The 19,569-nt window shown below is 43.9% G+C and overlaps 1 protein-coding gene across 3 annotated transcripts in view; it reads right to left on the reverse strand.

The window, feature by feature from the left end:
• RNF216 (ring finger protein 216) overlaps positions 1–19,569 on the reverse strand; it is a 171,012-nt gene that overhangs the window by 86,637 nt on the left and 64,806 nt on the right. For all 3 annotated transcript variants that reach the window (XM_021086051.1, XM_021086050.1, XM_021086049.1), the window contains exons 9-13: positions 19,141–19,280; positions 12,774–12,824; positions 11,437–11,574; positions 9,479–9,627; positions 8,916–8,994 (exon numbers count right to left, since the gene is read on the reverse strand). In XM_021086051.1, coding sequence (XP_020941710.1) covers positions 8,916–8,994; positions 9,479–9,627; positions 11,437–11,574; positions 12,774–12,824; positions 19,141–19,280 — 557 coding nt within the window. The remainder of the gene's footprint in view (positions 1–8,915; positions 8,995–9,478; positions 9,628–11,436; positions 11,575–12,773; positions 12,825–19,140; positions 19,281–19,569) is intronic.

The following is a 19,569-nucleotide window of genomic DNA, read 5'->3' on the forward strand; positions in this document are numbered from 1 at the left end:
AAGATACAGTGTTTTATTCTTCAGGGATTTGGGGGGAATGATTCCAGGCATTCAAGCCCTCCTCCCGATAATGCATTAATATAAACGCCTCATCTCAGAGTGACAAGTTCCTGGACATCTCACTGGAGTTTAGATTACTGGCAAAGACAGTGCAACGAGAAAGACGATGCCCTTAGTCTCACAAGAGCCAAAATTAGCCTGTGGCTCATTTCTGGAAACTGAGGAATCTCTAAGGATTAATGGTTTAGCCGCCTAGCTAAAGAGAAAGGATGCCACCAGGAGAATGTTGCACGAGTGAAAAAGGTAAAAGCATGGGCCCTAACAACGCCGACATCTTTTGACGGTAAATTCTGAAATGGACACAGAGGTTTGCTCTGGTACTAAACCGAAAAGAATTCTGTCAATTCTGCTTACAAGACAATGTTTTGCTGATGCACATTTTTAAAATCCCAAGAGAAAACCTTTCCCCATGGAGTATCAGTGCCACCTTGTGGCGAATCTTTCCATAGCTTCGAATAAGGATCAAACGTTTTGGTTTTAAGTTATCTTTTCAAAGGATGGAGGGAACTTCTCCGTAACCGGCTGTCATGGCCTCAGGTTCCTATGAGACCGTTTTCCCTTTATTTCCCACAGTGGGTCAAACCTGCAGAATTTACCCTAATGGTAGAAAGCAAGCCCAGAGCATGAATGCTGCAGTCCACAGGCAAGGGTCGGGCTCTGAAGCACCCTGTAATCAGTAACACTTAAGCATGCATCCTCTTCACTTAACACACTACTGAGGGATACAAAACGACTGGAGTAACTGGAAAGGCGTATTTTAAACTTTGAGAGCAGGACTCAACATTCTGAAGGTAACATCTTCCCTAAACTGACCTACCAATTTGATGAGATTCTAACGCAAACACTACCAGCATCCTCAGATGCCTGCGTCCTGACTCCGGTAACCTAACTCCGGGAGGGCCTCACCCCAGCCCTCCCAAGCTCCCCGCCTTCCCTCCTCTGCCTCCCCGCAGGGTTCCCTCTTCTCAATGCTTCTCACTCCTGACTCCAAAATCTTCCTGCAGCCTAGATCTCTCCTTGTGTTCCTGGCCTTAGTCATATCCCAAATGATTACTAGGCACCTGGGATGTACGAGGCGCTAGGAAAAAGTACGCTCGCTGGGTACTTCCAGTCTCTACTCTCAGCACGTCCACACAGAGGTGATCTCTCCTGGAACCTTTCTCTCGTTCTCAGTTTGTGTGAACAGCATCATCACCCACTCAGGGGTCCAAACCAGACAAGGGAGTCACCTGGGCTTCTCTCCACTCCGACAGTCGAAACAGCTCCTTCTAATCCTATCCTCCTTCTATCTTTCAAAGCAGCTCCTTTTCTCCACCCCCACCACTGATTCTGGTTTTCATAATCTCTATCAGTCAGAATGTGCTGGATGACCCAGCACATGCTCCTGGAACAAACTCAAACAAGCTCAAAACAAACTTATTTCTACATGTCCATCATGACAGAAGGAAAAGAAACAAAGAACCATATGCTTTCTTTTTAAAATTGTGGTTAAAAAAACACATGATGTGAAATCCACCCTATTAACACACCGTAGGCATACACTGCAGAATTGTTAACTGTATGTGCCCTGCTGCTTAGATCTCCGGAACCTCTGCATTGGGCATGACTGAATCATAAACCCGCTGCACAGCACCTCCCCTCCCCCCCTCCCCCAAGCCCTGGCAGCCACAATCCCGTCTCCCTTTATGGTCTGACTGCTTTCCATACGTCCTCTTAGCAGGATCACGTAGTGTCTGTCTTGCTGTGACTGGGTATCTCACTTAGCATGATGTCCTCCAGGTTCACCCATGTCATCGTATGACAGAATTTCCTTCTTTCAAATACTGAATAATCCACATTTTCTTTATTTAGCCACTGATGACTATTTCCGTATCTTGGCCATTGTAAATAATAATGAACATGGTAATATAAATATCTCAACATCCCATTTTATTTTTGTTTTTTTTAGGGCCGCACCTGTGGCATATAGAACTTCCCAGGCTAGGGGTCCAATTGGGGCTGTAGCTGCCGGGCTCCGCCACAGCCACAGCCACGCCACGTCTGAGCTGCGTCTGCGACCTACACAACAGCTCATGGGAACACCAGATCCTTAATCCACTGAGCAAGGCCAGGGATCAAACCCGAATCCTCATGGATACTAGTAGGAGCCATGATGGGAACTCCCAAGATCGCATTTTCAATCTTCCCATCGCATCTCAGTGGTTAACGGATCTGACTAGGAACCATGAGGCTGCACATTCAATCCCTGGCCTCACCCAGTGGGTTAACGATCTGGCGTTGCCGTGAGCTGTGGTGTAGGTCCCAGACACAGCTTGGGTCCCGTGTTGCTGTGGCTGTGGTGTAGGCCGGCAGCTACAGCTCCAATTGGACCCCTAGCCTGGGAACCTCCATATCCTGCGGGTGCAGCCCTAAAAAGCAAAAAAAAAAAAAATCCAGAAGAAGAATTGCTAGGTTGTATAGTAGTTTTATTTTTAATTTTTTGAGGACACGCCATAACATTTTCCATGGCAGCTGAACCATTTTACATTCCCACCACCAACATGTAATGGTTTCAATTTCTCCACATCCCTGCCAACACTTGTTATTTTTTTATTTTTATTTTTTTTTGCTTTATATGGAAGTTCCCAGGCGAGGGGTTGAATTGGAGCTACAGTTGGTGGCCTACACCACAGCCACAGGAATGTAGGGTCTGAGCCACCTCTGCAATCTACACCACAGCTCACGAAAATGCCAGACCCCCAACGAACCCACTGAGTGAGGTCAGGGATCAAACCCGCATCCTCATGGATACTAGATGGATTTGCTTTCACTGCACCACAGTGGGAACTCCTGTTTTTTATTTTGTTTTTTTTTGTGTTTTTAGGGCCGCATTTGTGGCACACGCAAGTACCCAGGCTAGGGGTTGAATCGGAGTTACAGCTTCGGGCCTATACCACAGCCACAGCAATGCCAGATCTGAGCCACATTTCAACCCACACCAGAGCTCATGGCAACGCCAGATCCCTAACCCACTGAGCAGGGCCAAGGATCAAAGCCTCAACCTCATGGTTCCTAGTCGGGTTCATTTCCACTGTGTCACGACGGGAGCTCCTCTTTTTTTTTTTTGATGGTGGCCACTCTAACAGATGTGAAGTGGTAATATTTCATTGCGGTTCTGACTTGCATTTTCCTGACGATTAGTTATATTGAGCACCTATTTATATACCCGTTGGCCATCTGTATGTCTTCTTCACAGAAATGTCCATCCAAGTCCTTTGCCCATTTTAAAATTGGGCTCTTGCTGTTATTTGCTTGTTATTGAGTTGTAGAAAGTCCTTAATTAATAACAAATATTAATGCTTTAACAGTTAATAATTTGCAAAAATAAAGTTCTCCCATTTCGAAGGTTGCTTTTTCACTTTGTTGATTCCTTCCTTTGCTGCCCAGAAACTCTTTAGTTTGATGCAGTCCTATGTGTCTATTTTGGTTTTTTGATCTCTGCTTTTAGAGTCATATCCAGGAAATCACTGACAAGACCAATGCTAAGAACCTTTCCCCCATGTCTTATTTTAGCAGTTCCATGAGTTTTAGGTCATTTGCACCTTTGATCTGTTTTGAGTTGATTTTTGCATATGGTATAACATAAGGCCAATTTCATTTTTTGGCATGTGGTTATCCAGTTTCCCAGCAACACTTGTTGAAGAGTCTCTCCTCTTGTGTGGTCCTGGCACCCTTGACTGTATATGCAGGGGTTTAATTCTGGGCTCTCTATTCTCCTGTTGCTCAGGCTGTTTTGGTCATGTGGCTTTCTAATATGTTTTGAAGTGAGGAAATGTGAGGCCTGAAGCTTTGTTCTTCTTTCTCAAGATTGTTTTGGCTACGTAGGGTCCCTTGTGGTTCCACATGAATTTTAGGATTGTTTTTTCTGTTTCTGTAAAAAAAATGCCATTGGATTTTCATAGGGATTGAATCAATCTAGAGATGGCTTTGGATAATAAGACTTTTTTTTTTTTTTTAAATGGCCTGTGGCATATGGAAGTTCCCAAGCCAGGAGCTGAATTGGAGCTGCAGCTGCAGTCTGTGCCACAGTCATGGCAACACAGGACCCAAGTGGCATCTGTGACCTATGCCACCGAGTGCACCAACAATGAATCCCTAACCCACTTAGTGAGGCCAAGGATCAAACCCACATCCTCAAAGACACAAGGCGGGGTCCTTAGCCCACTGAGCCACAACGGGAACTCCATTTTAATAACCAATCCATACACAGGGATATCTTCCCTCTGATTTGTCTTTAATTCCCTTCAGCAATGTTTTGTGGTTTTTAGTGCACAAGCCTTTCATCTACCTGGTTAAGTTTTTCCCTAAGTACTTTATTACTTTTGATGCTATTACAGACGGGACTGTTTTCTTCGTTTCCATTTTGGATTATCTGTTGTTAATATATAGAAACTCAACTGACTTTTGTATGTTTATTTTGTATCCTGCAATCTTGATGGGTCTGTTACTTCTAACAGTTTTTGGTGTGGGGTCTTTATGGTTTTCTACATAGAAGATCACGTCATCTGTGGGCAGAGATAATATTACTTTCTGATTTGGAGGCCTTTTGTTTCTTTTTCTTGCTTATTGTTCTAGATAGGATTTCCACCACTATGCTGAATAGAAGTGGCAGAAGTGATCCTTGCCTTTTTGCTGATCTTAGTGGGAAATTTTAGTTTTTCATCACTTAGTACGTTAACTGTAGGCTTTCATACACAGCCTTAATTGTGCTGAGGTAATTTCCTTCAATTCCTAGTTTGTTGAGTGTTTTTATTATGAAAGGGTGTTGAATTCTGTCAATGGGTTTTCTGTATCTATCAGATGCCAGGATCTTTGTCTTTCTGTTAATGTATCTACTTCATATTCACTGTTCCATGTTGAACCATCTTTCATCCCAGGGATAACTCCTACTTGGTCATGGTGTACAAGCCCTTTAATGTGCTGCTGAGTTTGGTTTCCTAATATTCTGTTGAGTATTTGTCTGGGATGTTGAAACAATCTATTTTAAGCTGATAACAACTTTGATCCATACAGAAACTCTACTCTCTTGACTCCCTCCCATTTTATGTTGCTGATGTCACAAATTACACCTGTAATTTGTATACTGTGTATCCATAACTATATATATATAAATTTTTTTTTTGGCTTTCTAGGGTAGCACCCTAGGCATAAGGAGGTTGCCAGGCTAGGGGCTGAATCAGAGCTACAGCTGTCGGCCTACGCCAGTGTCACAGCAATGCGGGATCCGAGCTGCATTTAAGACCTACACCACAGCTCACGCAAACACCGGGTCCTTAACCTACTGAGCGAGGCCAGGGATCAAACCCACGTCCTCATGGATACTAGTCGGGTTTGTTAACTGCTGAGCCATAATGGGAACTCCATAGAACTATATTTTAATGCAGTTATTTTTTATACTCTTGTCTCTTTAAGTTCTATACCAGCACTAAAACTGGTTATAGACACACAGTTTTCCGTCTGTCTACATATCTACTTTCACTAGCTTTATACTTTTATGTGCTTTTTGTTTCTGTACAGCATCTTTCTTTTTTAGGGTTGCACTCGGGGCATATGGAAGTTCCCAGGCTAGGGGTCGAATCAGTACTGCAGCTACTGGCCTACACCACAGCCACAGCAACACTGGATCTGGGCCAGATCTGTGGCCTATGCTGTAGCTTGTGGCAATGCTGGATCCTTAACCCACTGAGTGAGGCCAGGGATTGAACCTGCATCCTCGTGGATACTGGTCGGGTTTTAAACTGAGCCACACAGTGGGCACTCCCAGCATCTTTTCATTTCAACTCAAATGACTTTGTTGTTATTTTCTTGTAAGACAACCAAGTGGTGATGAACTCCCTAAGCTTTTGTTTATCTGGGAATGTCTTAATTCTTCCCTCACTTGGCTACGCCAGCGACAGTATTCTCAGATTGGTAGGTTCCCCCTCCCCTTATTATTTAAAAAAATTTTTTTGGCCATGCCTGTGGCATGTGGAAGTTTTAAGGCCAGGGATCAAATCTGTGCCAGAGCCACAACACGAGCCACTGCGGTGACAATGCTGGAGCCTTAACTCAATGTGCCACAAGGGAACTCCTGAGTATTTTTTGTTCCTTTGGTTGGACCCTATTTCTTCTTGTACCTTTTTACTTTGTTGGGATTGACATATCTGAAAAAATAGTCACTTCTCCCACTCTTTATAGACTGGCTTTGTACAGAGAAAGACTTTGACCAATCAGTTGGGCTACAGATCATGGGGGCCTCTTAAACCTTTGCTGTGGATGGACCTTCTCTGGATGTAAGAGTGAAATTTCCAGTTTAGAGAGGTTTTGCTGGTTTCTTTTTTCAGGCGTTTGTAATCTCTTGCTCCCTCTGGTGTCTATCCACAGTACTGCACATTCTTTGCGGCTGCTGTTTTTTGTTCTCAGTAGTCATCAGGCACCTGAGACTTGGGTCTCGTCAGTGCTCTGGGCTGGGCAAGAAACTAGTTGCTTGGAGAGCTTCCTCTGCACCCCCCACCCCACCAAAAAGCTGGAACACTGGGTTTACATTCCACTCCTTCCTCCCCCTTGAGAGAAAAGCCACAGAGCTGTTTCGGCCTCATCTGCTACTCCAGGTCCTGAGGAGCAGCGCAAGCCAATCAGCTCTCTTCAGTTCTCAGAGGCCTCCAAGCATCTAGAGTGTGCAGAGGCCTGTAGAGCTCTGAGTCAAGTGAGGCAGAAACCAGTTCTGTGGGCAGTACCCCAAGAAGCCAGAACAACGGACCCATCTCTTTCCCTCTCCAAGCAGAAGCTGGGAATTGGGGGTTTTCACTTGCTCTTTCTATACTAAGCCACGGAAAGGGGCAATGCTTGAGTGAGTGTATGCTGGCTCACCAAAGCCAGCTGCTTTTTGTTCTTGGCAATTCAAAACCTGGTGCCCTGTCCTGTAGGTGCTTAGATTCAGGAAGGACATAAGCCAGGCCCTTGGGGAGCCCTCTGAGAAGTCTGAATGTTAGATGTATGCTCCATGCTGCTCTTTCCCTCTGCAGGGAGAGGCGAGCAGTTAGGAGTTTCCTCCCAAGTGTGCTAAACGTGCTGGGGGATGGGCCCTGGGGAGTGAGTTCCATGAATTTTCCTACAGGCCTCCATGCAGCTGGTTTTGCACTGCCTGGAGTGCAGGAGCATCGTAACTGACTTCTAGATTTCTCACAAAGGGAACTGGTCTATGTGTTGCTGCATCATCACTGTTTTTGTGGGGGAAGGAGGGTTTGGAGTTACCTGGTCCACTACCTTGCAGACATCACCCCTAGGTATACATTTTACCACTTCTTCTGCAAGTGATCTCTCACCATACTAACACTTCATTGGCCAAAAGAAGCTACATGGCCTCCTCCATGTTTACCAGGGCATGTATATTCCTCTGGGAGGCTTTTACTAATATACCAGTTTGGATGTTCTCAAAATACTCCTGGGACATTACTTCAGACTCATATGTACTCTTACACAGTTCTGTAACTGTCTGTAGGCTTTCAGGTCATAAATGAGCACTTTCATTGGCAGAGTCTAATTGGGAATCACACCAGGAGATGGCGTTCCCAGCTCCAACCTGGCAACCCATGCAGACTCCAGAGGAGATGCTGGTGACGCCCATCTCTCACTTCGATGATTCAAGAGCTTTTCACGCCCCCATCCCCCGCCTCCAAAGGGGCTGAAAGCCTGCACGCACGGCCCCGGTCCCTCCCGGCTCATGAGCCTTTCTCTCCACATTCCCAGCATCAGTCAGTGTCCACAGTGCTACTGCTCCTTGGATCTAGAACATTCCACATTTCACTGTCACTTTACTCCTACCCCTTCTTTCCCTTGGCTATGGCCTCCTTGCTCTCTGCATCTCAGTTCAGGCACCACCGTCTCAGGCTTTCCAGCGCTGGACACACTGGAAGCACACAGGACAGTCAGTTACCCTGCCTGCTCAGCTCCAAGATGCCAGAGACTATGGGAACAACTGTTACAGCCACAGCCTCGGGTGGAGACAGATCACTAAAACGATACATCAACTGTAAGACAATATCCACATTTTACACAGAAATGTTAACGTTGCAAACAAAATGAGTAAAGTTTTAGTCTATCAGTGCATTTTCTTCTTTTCCTCAGTATCTATTTTCACTTTTTCACTCCTCCAAAGGTGGAGATATTATAACATCCAACTCTGATAATTCTACTTTAGAAAAATGACTTGAAACATACTTGTCTAAGTGGATGTCAATATTATATTCCTTAAAAACTCTTAAGGAGCTTATAAGTGGCGGATCATTTTTAAGACATTAAGACATTCTTAGTTCAGAGAGTAGGAGTCTAGCTACAAGACAAAAGGTTTTCGGCAGCAAGCTCAGACAGCTTGGTCCCATCTGACACAATCGCTCCTTATGAGAACGGCAGCGTGGATCATCTACCAGACGTGACAGCGATGCCATCATGATGGCCAGTTTGTTAATCAAAGCAGTAGCGTGTGAACTTCGAAAGTGGCAGGAAGCGTGCGCGCGCTCAGGCGCATACACAGAAAGCACGTGTTTGAGCACAGGAGGGTGGTGCGAAGAGCAAGTGAGGAAAATGCTGGCAGGTGGAAGAAACAAAAGCCTGCATGTTCTACACTACAGTATCTGCCCTTAAGAGAAGAGAGCGTAAAACATGGATCTGGAGCTCGGTGACTGCAATTCTGGAACTGGCCCCCATTCACAGTGCCCACCTTCATTTGTGTGCCTGGAAAAGAGAGCCCTCAAATCCTTCTCAGGGGTTGGCATGCAGATAGGTAGCCCATTATACCAGAATTCAAATAAAATCTAGAAAAAAATCTGCCTCCCTACCTTTCGGCAGCGAGGATTGGGACAACTGAACCTCTTCACATCGCTGTCCAAGAGAGCAGGAAAGCTGCAGGACGGGCACCTGCGGCCAAAACAGCAAGAGGACCATTACTCAGAGCGTCAAAACCTGATTTGGTTCCAGGTGACCGTTCCTGTTAGGACGGCGTTTTTAGCTGGACAACCACATCTCCTTTCACTCTTTACTTTTCATTCAAACATGAGCTGAAGCTCTCCTTTGTGCTGGCTCTCACCAGGAAACGCAGGTGCCATTCCGGGTCCTGACTCAGTGCAAACCACTCGATAAACATTCCTTTCTGAGAACTCCTTACACATGTCACCTTTCCTCTAACCCAATACACACGGACTATACCTATAAGCCAGATGTCAATACAAGCTTCAACTGCAGATTTTTCCATGAATACAACTGTTCTTTTATTTCAAAGCAAGACATGCCAGAAAACCTGAAGACAGGGCTGTTATAGAATTCTCATCATCAACTGAAGCAGCCAGGAAGAGCTTCCTAATGGGGAGTTGACAGATGACAGCCCGTGACCCCGAGAACTCACCTGACAAGCTCATCGGCATAGGCTGCAGCAACTTCCTCCTCCGCTTTTCGCTCATAGTATTTATACAGGATGGTCTGGGGAAGCACCTTCTCCAGTTCACTGGCTGGGAATGAACATGTGCAGCTGCCTTCCATGCAGCTGAGCTCTGACTAGAATGATGAGGTCAGGAGGCAAAGGGAAAAAACAAATTAACAAAGTTTCTGAAACACAAAAACCCCCAAGAGGTTAAATAATGCATCATCTTTCACTGGAAAGCTGCCACCAGATACACCAGATTCTTAACCCAGTGTACCACAGGGTAACTCTTGGTTAGTATATTTTAATAATATTTTTATTTAAAATATGTACTTTTTTAATTTTTATTTTTTGTCTTTTGTTTTTTTTAGGGCCGCACCCATGGCATATGGAGGTTCCCAGGCTAGGGGTGCAATTGGAGCTGTTGCCGCTGGTCTACGCCACAGCAACGCCAGATCTGAGCTGTGTCTGCGACCTACACCACAGCTCATGGGAACACCGGATCCTTAACCACTGAGCAAGGCCAGGGATTGAACCTGTAACCTCATGGTTCTTAGTCGGATTTGTTTCTGCTGCACCATGATGGGAACTCCAAAAATATATACTTTAAAAAAAAGACATAATGCTATTATATACTTAAAAGACTACAGTATAGTATAGACATAATTTCTACATGCACTGGAAAACCAAAAATTTGTAGGACTCATTTTGTGAGACCCTTAACCCGCCATAGCAGGAGCTCCTGAAAAGCAATCTTTGCTTTTATTTTTTTTTCACTGAAGTACACTCTATCTATAATGTGTTAATTTCTACTGTACAGCAAAGTGATTCAGTTATACACATATATACATTTTTAATATCCTTTTCTATTATGGTTTATCTCAGGGTACTGAATATAGTTCCTTGTGCTATAAAGTAGGACCATGTTTTTAATTTGTTGTTGTTGTTGTTAATTTTGGTTTCTAAGTGTTCATTAAGACAAAATAAAACTCCTTTCCGATGCTGGTATCAAGAGAAACTGACTTTGGACGGAGAAATAGAATCTTGTATAAAATATTACTCATTTTAATAAAACTATACAATCTTATTTTTTTTTGGTTAGGCCTGTATCCATGGCATACGGAATTTCCCAGGCTAGGGGTCGAATTGGAGCTGCAGCCGCTGGCCGCAGCTACAGCCACATGGTATCTGAGCAGCATCTGCAACCTATACCATAAATCACAGCAACAATGAATCTCTGACCAGAGAGGCCAGGGACTGAACTGGTATCTCATGGATACTAGTCAGGTTCGTTTCCACTGTGCCACAACGGAACTCCCCATACAATCTTTTTTGTTGTTGTTGCTTTTTAGGGCCACACCTGCAGGTTCCCAGGCTAGGGATCAAATCAGAGCTCTACCTGCCAGCCACAGCCACAGCCACATAGGATGCGAGCCATGTCTGCGACCTACACCACAGCTCACGGCAACGCCGTATCCTTAACCCACTGAGCAAGGCCAGGGAGTGAATTGGAAATCTCATGGTTCCCAGTCGGATTCGTTTCTGCTGCACCACAGCGGGAATTCTCATATACGATCTTATACAAATTTTGTTAAAAAATACTAATCTGCACCCTCGTATATTAAAATAGGCTGCAAGGTTTTCTCTCTGTATTTATCCTTTGTTTTAACTGCAAACAGGAAGATTAGTGAAGAAGCAGGTGCTCCTGTGAGCATGAGGGCGTGGAAGAATCAGACCATTTTCTGAAAAGAAATGTGCTCTGCTTAGAAGACAATCACACAAAATCAGGGACTGCCTAGGAACCACACCCACACTGGCATGTCTTAGCAGTTCCACCTCACCTCAGAAAAGGCACCTCAGTGGGGCATGTAGACTTGACTACAAATGTGGTCTCCTCAGATTCTGAATGCTCCCTACATACGGACACACTGCACAGGTCTTACCTTTCCAGACCCAAAGACCGCCTCTTGGGCGTAGCGGATGAGGCACTCCTTGCAGAACAAGTGGGCGTCGGCGCACTGCGTCAGCTCCTCGAACGGGAACTCCCCGTAGCAGCAGCGGCACTCGATCAGCTGGCCGTCCTGTGGGCCGGCGGCAACACACGTCAAACGCCCACACTCAAGCCGAGGAGGAGGCCGCCATGACTCATACACCCCATGCCCGAACACGTTCTCAGGTGGAAAGTAATCCCAGAAGCCACAAAACAATGATGAGCTGTTTTTTGGAAGGGCTTTTTTTTTTTTTTTTTAAGACCGCATCCGTGGCATATGGAGGTTCCCAGGCTAGGGGTCGAATCAGAGCTGTAGCTGCTGGCCTACAGCACAGCTACCGCCACTCCGGATCCAAGCTGCTGCCTGCGCCCTACACCACAGCTCACGGCAACACCAGATCCTTAAACCACTGAGTGAGCCCAGGGATCGAACCCGCATCCTCATGGATACCAGCTGGGTTCGTAACTGCTGAACCATGATGGGAACTCCAATGATGAGCTGTTTTGTGCTGTGTAAATCTGGCTTAAGACGCTGGCACAAATATTAATACACAGCTAAAGCTAAAGACAGATTTTCATAGGTTTGGGGGCATTCTTTGGCAACATCCTTTAGATAAAGTTTTATCATATTCCATGAATTCCATGGTATCAGCAGTACTAAAACATCTACAATCAGATGCTAACATGATCTTAAGAATCAGGGACAAGTGGCATGAGGGGTGTTACCTAAAAAGTTTCAAAAGTTGGATTTTGCTCTTCTTAAGACAAGCGTGTGAAGGGGGGATGTCCCAGCCCAAGCTTTATCTTAGGAAACTACTCAAGTTATATACAGCAGCGATCTCAAGTGAGTCACTAGGAAACTTACTCTATTACTGGCACTGATTGATCCAGTCACTAGTCCATTTCTACCATGTCAGAAAGGGCAACTACGTGAGGACGGCAGACATACAAAATCCGTCTGGTCCTGAGGACAGACACATCGATTCCTTCTAACTCTATAGGAGACACGTGAATTCCAAATTCCGCTCTAAGACACTATCCAATGGACTCCAGGCAATATTTTTTAAGAGGAACAAGGCTAACCATATGATATTCCCTTTAATGTGATCCAGTTTGGTATTAAGAATGACTATAATGGTTAACGAATCTGACTAACTTGGTAGAACCACAAACTCAGCAGATTAACAAAAGGGAACCAATTTGCCATCAAAATACCCAGGAAATGGGATTAGAGAAAAACAGCCAATGAAAATACCCAGAATAAATGAATGAGGTGAGATTTCAAACTACCTTTTGATACTGTTCTTCATTCATTTGCAGGGCAAGCAGAAAGTCTTCATGCTGAGGAATAAAACAACCACACATGCAGATGTAACGTTAGTAAACATGTCACAGACCATTTAGCATTTATTTCCATACACATAAAAGAACTCTATTTTTTTTTTTTTTTTTTGTCTTTTTTTTGTTGTTGTTGTTGTTGCTATTTCTTGGGCCACTCAAGCGGCATATGGAGGTTCCCAGACTAGGGGTTGAATCGGAGCTGTAGCCACCAGCCTACGCCAGAGCCACAGTAACGCGGGATCCGAGCCGCGTCTGCAACCTACACCACAGCTCACGGCAACGCCGGATCGTTAACCCACTGAGCAAGGGCAGGGACCGAACCCGCGACCTCATGGTTCCTAGTCGGATTCGTTAACCACTCCGCCACGGCGGGAACTCCTCCAAGAACTCTATTATTAACAGTCAAGTTACCTGAGAGTAAAATTTACACGTATTAGAATGCTAACCATAAAAAAGAAAACCACACAAGTACTAGAAGATATGCGGAAAATGTTCTTAAATCTGACTGAAAATATAGGAAGAATTAGAGACTGACATAAAACACTTATGAAGAGTACAGAACATCATAAGCAAACAAAAAACTACATAGGTAACAACCAAGTTTGACAACATACTTCAGTGGTGAGGTTAGGGGGGAAACAGGCACTCTTAAATATATTCCTGGGCACAAAGCAAAACAGTACCACCACTATGGGGGGGAGCTGGCTCTATGTAACAGTTACAGAAGTATCTACACTCTAATTCATCAATCCCACTTCCAGCAATCTATCTCAAATTCACCCAACGTAGAACACGTGAAATGATGAAGGCACAAAGTTCATTACCACGGTGCTATTTATAACAGCAAAAAATGGGAAACAATCCCAAACAGCCACCAACAGAGAAGTAACTCAATCAACTCTGCAGGCAATGGCACACTAGGCAGTTTTTCAAAGGAAAGAGAAAATTTCTCTACAGAGTCTGTGGAGTCACTGCCAGGATGCACTGTTAAGTGAAAAAGTCAAGATCAGAACAATGTATACCTTTTAGGTAAGAAAGAGAGGTAAATAAAAAACGTGTGTGTGTGTGTGTGTGTGTGTGTGTATCCATATATATGTTTTAGGTAAGAAAGAGAGGTAAATAAAAAACGTGTGTGTGTGTATCCATATATATGTTTTTACATTACATAAGGAAAGACAAACCAAAAACTTTTATTTTTTTTGGCTGCGCCTGCAGCACATGAAAATTCCCAGGCCAGAGATCAAACCTGTGCTGCACCACAGCTGCAGCAATGCCAACTCTCAACCCGCTGCACCACACAGGAACCTCCTAGACTGTATTTAGTAACCTTACTATTGGTAATAATTTTGGAGTGTTATTTTTGGAACTAATAAATATATAATATAGGATAAAGGAAATAAGCCATTATGGTAATGTTATTAAAAACCAAGATTTTTAGCATAAGAGGAAAGAAATACAAACATAAAGAAGTAAAAAACCCAGGAGTTCCTGTAGTGGCTCAGTGGTTAACGAATCCAACAAGGAACCATGAGGTTGCGGGTTTGATCCCTGGCCTTGCTCAGTGGATTAGGGTTCTGGACGTGAGCTGTGGTGTAGGTTGCAGACTCGGCTCGGATCCCGTGTTGCTGTGGCTCTGGCGTAGGCCAGGCGGCTACAGCTCTGATTTGACCCCTAGCCTGGGAACCGCCATATGCTGCAGGAGTGGCTCAAGAAATGGCAAAAAAAAAAAAAAAAAAGAAGTAAAAAAACCTGTAAACCAAAACTGAAATAAAAACCTCAGTATGGGCGTTCCCACTGTAGTACAGCGGGTCAAGAATATGACTGCATGAATTCCCATTTGGTTTAGCGGGTTAAGAATCCAGCCAGTATCCATGAGGGTGTGGGTTTGATCCCTGGCCTCACTGGGTGGGTTAAAGGATCCAGTGTTGCCTTGAGCTGCACTGTAGGTCATAGATGTGGCCTGGGTCTGGTGCTGCTGTCGCTGTGGCCGGCAGCTGCAGCTCTGATTTGACCTAGGGGAACCTGTGTACGCCGTGGGTGTGGCCCTAGAAAGACCGGAAAAAAAAAAAAGGTCGCTGCAGAGGCATGGGCTTGATCTCTGGCCTGGTTCAGTGGGTTAAAGGATCTGGTGCTGCTGCAGCTGCAGCATAGGTAGCTGCTGTGGCTCAGATTCAATCCCTGGCCCGGGAACTTTCTTATGCCATGGGTGTGGCCATTAAAAAAAAAAAAAATCTCAGTATGAATTGCTACAGAAAATAAGGCACCTTGGAGAAGTTGGTGATTCCAAGACTAGGTTAGGAAGAGAAGAAGTTGAACATGGATCACCAGGTGTGCCAGAAAGCAAGGATGCTGTCAAAGACAACTGGGGCAGGGACAGAGGAACTAACCTGAAGGCGACGTCACTGGCCAAAGATGGGGTGATCTGGACATCAGAGAGATGACCACAACCATCTTGCCAACACTTCTGATGCCAATGGTGGTGATTAATGGCAAACGTGGAGTTTTGATACTACCCTGCGAAAAATGCCAACATCTGGAAGGGCTACATAACCCAGTGATTAAGTGTTGATGAAAAGTCATGCATGGGTGAAAGATTCATTCAAAATGCAAAAGCTATACTAACAGATGCCATCACAGGTAACTCCGACAGATGGATCAAGATGACACATCCTCCAAAGTTCTAACTCCATCTGGGATCTAGAATTTTACCATTGCCCATAAGTAACGACTTCATTCATTTTTGAGAAAATTTCTGCCAAATATTTAAATTTGAATAATCATAGTTTTTGTCAGTCATTTTTTTTTTTTTTTTTTTAGTACAAATAGGCATTCTGTGGGAGAAAAAAGTGCCTAATTCAGAAGCTTGCAAGTCAATGTCCCAAATGTTTCTGCATGCGGAAACTATCGTAGTTAGTATGAACAAAAGGGCTCTGTGCATACAGTAGGCCCTCTGTATATGTGGGTTCTGCATCCATGGATTCAACCAACCTTGAATCAAAAATATGCAGGGGAAAAATATTCCACAAAGTTCCAAAAAGAAAAACTTGAATTTACAGTGAGCTGGCAACTAATTACATAGTTATTTACGTAAGTACTCTGGACATAATTTAAAGTATACAAGAGGAGGAGTTCCCATCGTGGCGCAGAGGTTAATGAATCCAACTAGGAACCATAAGGTTTCGGGTTCAGTCCCTGGCCTTGCTCAGTGGGTTAAGGATCTGGCATTGCCGTGAGCTGTGGTGAAGGTTACTGACAAAGCTCAGATCCTGCGATGCTGTGGCTCTGGCGTAGGCCGGCAGCTACAGCTCCGATTCGACCCCAAGCCTGGGAACCTCCATATGCCGTGGAGCAGCCCTAGAAAAGGCAAAAAGACAAAAATAAATAAATAAATAAATAAGTAAATAAAAGTATACAAGAGGATGTATGTGTATTCATTCATTCATTCATTTATTTTTGGCCATGTCTGTGGCATGCAGAAGTTCCCAGGCCGGGGATCGAACCTGTGCCATAGCAGTGACAATGTGAGATCCTTAATCTACTCAACCACCAGAGAACTCCCACATCTCTCATTTTAAGACAAAAGCTAGAAATGATTGAAGTTTAGTGAGGAAGATATGTCAAAAGCTAGGCCTCTTGCATCAAAAAGCCAAGTTGTGGATGCAAAGGAAAAATTCTTGAAGAAAATTAAAAGTATTACTCTAGAAAACACACAAACGATAAAGTGCAACAGCTCTACTGCTAATATGGAGAAAGTTTTAGTGGTCTGGACAGAAGATCAAACCACCACAGCATTCATTTCCTTCAGCCGAAGCCTAACCCCAGGCAAGGTCTTAACTCTCTTCAATTCTATGAAGGATGAGACCAGTGAGAAGATACAAAAGCGTGAGGCTAGCAGAGGTTGGTTCATGAGGTTAAAGAGCAAGAAGTCATTTCCAAATCATAATAGTGGGTGGCAAAGCAGAAGTACTGATGTAGAAGCTGTAGCAAGTAATCCAGAGACCTAGCTAAGATAATTAATGAAGATGAATTAATTACGGCTACATGAAACAACAGATTTTCAAATGTAGACAAAACCGCCTTATACTGAAAGAAGATGCCATCTAGGACTTTCACAGCTAGACAGGAGAAGTCAGTGCTTGGTTTCAAGGATTCAAAGGACAGGCTGACTCTCTTGTTAGGGGTTAATGCACCTGATGACTTGAAGATGAGGCCAGTGTGCCTTTGCTATTCCCCAAATCCCAGGGCCCTTAAAAACAGTGCTAAATCTACTTTGCCTGTGTTCTATAAATGAGACAACAAAGCCTGGATGACAGCATATCTGTTTATAACATACATGGTGAATATTTTAAGCTCGTTGTTGAGAATTACTGCTCAGAAAAAGATTCCTTTCAAAATATTACTGATCACTGAAAAGCTTCTGGTCACCCAAGAGCTCTAATGGAGAGAATGAGATTAATGTTTTCATACCCGTTAATATAAAATCCATTCTGCAGCCCATGGATCAAAGAGTAACTTTTGACTTTGAAGTCTTATTTAAGAAATACATTTTGGGACTTCCCGTTGTGGTGCAGCAGAAACAAATCCAACTGGTATCCATGAGGATGTGGGTTTGATCCCCGGCCTCAATGAGTGGGTCGGGGATCCGGGGTTGTCATGAGCTGTGGTATAGGTTGCAGAAGCAGCTTGGACCCCGAGTTGCTATGGCTGTGGTGTAGCCCAGCAGCTATAGCTCCGATGTGATCCTTAGCCTGGGAACCTCCATATGCTTCAGTTGTGGCCCTAAAAATTAAAAACAAACAAAAAAACCCCACAAAAACCAAAAACCAAAAACACAAACATTTTGTAAGGATTTTATCTTGCATAGTGATTCCTCCAATGGATCTGGACAAAGTCAACTAAAAACTTCTGGAAAGGATTCACCATTCTGGATGCAATGAGAACATTCCTAATTCATGGGATGAGGTCAAAATACCAACATAACAGGAATCTGGAAGAAGCTGACCCTAACACTCAGGGATGACTTTTCAGTGGAGAAAGTAATTTCGGATGTGGTAGAAACATCAAGAGACCTAGAATTAAGACTGAATTGGTGCAATCTCATGGATAAGGAACTGTTGCTTTTTAAAAAGAATTTCTCTATTTATTTTTATTAGAGTATAGGTGATTTATAACATTGTGCCGATTTCTGCTGTACGGGAAGAGTTGCTTCTTATAAATGAGCAAAGAAAGCAGTTTCCTGATATGGAATCTCCTGGTGAAGATACTAGCAAGAGTGTTGAAATGACAAAAAAGGATTTAGAAAATCACATAAACTTAGTTCATAAGGCAGCAGCAGGATTTGAGTGGACAGACTCCAATTCTGAAAGAAGTTCTACTGTGAGTAAAATCAAACAGCATTGCATGCTACAGAGAAATCATTCATGCAAGGAAGAAAATCAAGCAATTTGGCAAACTTCATTGTTGTCACGTTTGAAGAAACTGGGGCAGCCAACCCAAGCTTCAGTAAGCACCACTTTGAAGAGTCAGCAGCTACCAACAGAGGCAAGACCCTCCAGCAGCAAAAAGATCATGACTTGCTAAAAGCTCAGATGATGGCTAGCATTTTTTTAGCAATAAAGAACTTTTTAAGGCACAGACCTTGTTTCTTTAGACATAATGTTATTATTGCACACCTACTAGACTACAATATAGTGTAAAAATAACTTTTATATGCACAGAGAAACCAAAAAATTCATATGAAAGCTTTATTGTGGTGGTCTGGACACAAACCCACAATATCTCCTAGGTCTGCCTGCATTAAGAAACACACGCATGTGCATGCAGCTCCAATTAAAATGCTCTATCATAAATATGATCTAGAAAAATATGAACTTTGGTCAATATCATTATAAAACCTAGTTTTGTTTTCTTTTAAAAGGTTTATCATTTACTCAAATTAATCACTCAAAAGAAAAGGCAGGAGTTCCCCTTGTGGCTCAAGTGGTTAACGAATCCAACTAGTATCCCCGGCCTTGCTCAGTGGGTTAAGGATCCGGCGTTGCCTTGAGCTGTGGTGTAGGTCGCAGACACAACTTGGATCCCATGTTGCTGTGGCATAGGCCAGTGGGTACAGCTCAGATTTGACCCCTAGCCTGGGAACCTCTATATGCCACAAGTGCGGCCCTAAAAAGACAAAAGACAAAAGACAAAACACACACACACACACACACACACACACACACACACACACAAAAGGCAAATCTTAAAAGACAGCTTTATACTAAGCCCTGACAGCAAATCAGAATCCTCGAAACAAATTCCAAGCACATCTTCCCACCTCTGCCATCTCTTTGATTTTCTGCTCATAGAACTCCTGCTCTTGCTGCACAGCTGGAAGGAGGGCACGCCGGTCATAGAACCTACAATGTCGTCGCTTGTTTTCCAGAAAGAACATCCTCTTTTCTATTTTTATGTCACCTAGAAGATACACGACAATGCGAAATCATGCAGACAACTGTTTTGCTAGGAATCCAGGTCAGCCACCCCCGTCTTCTGTGGCCCAGTCCCCCGAACCTATTTCTACCAGGACGTTTGGTAACTTTGCCATAACTTGTTCTCTTTGGGAAAACTGTGCTCCTTACCATTCCCTAACATTCCATGAACTTCCTCCCCTCCACCCTCGCCTCGTTGTGCTCCGGTTGGAAGGTCTCTCCTTATCCTGTCAGTACCGCACTGTGTGAACACACTGCAATTTACTATTTACTCC

Source organism: Sus scrofa, chromosome 3, assembly GCF_000003025.6.
Source record: "Sus scrofa isolate TJ Tabasco breed Duroc chromosome 3, Sscrofa11.1, whole genome shotgun sequence".
NCBI lineage: Eukaryota > Metazoa > Chordata > Mammalia > Artiodactyla > Suidae > Sus > Sus scrofa.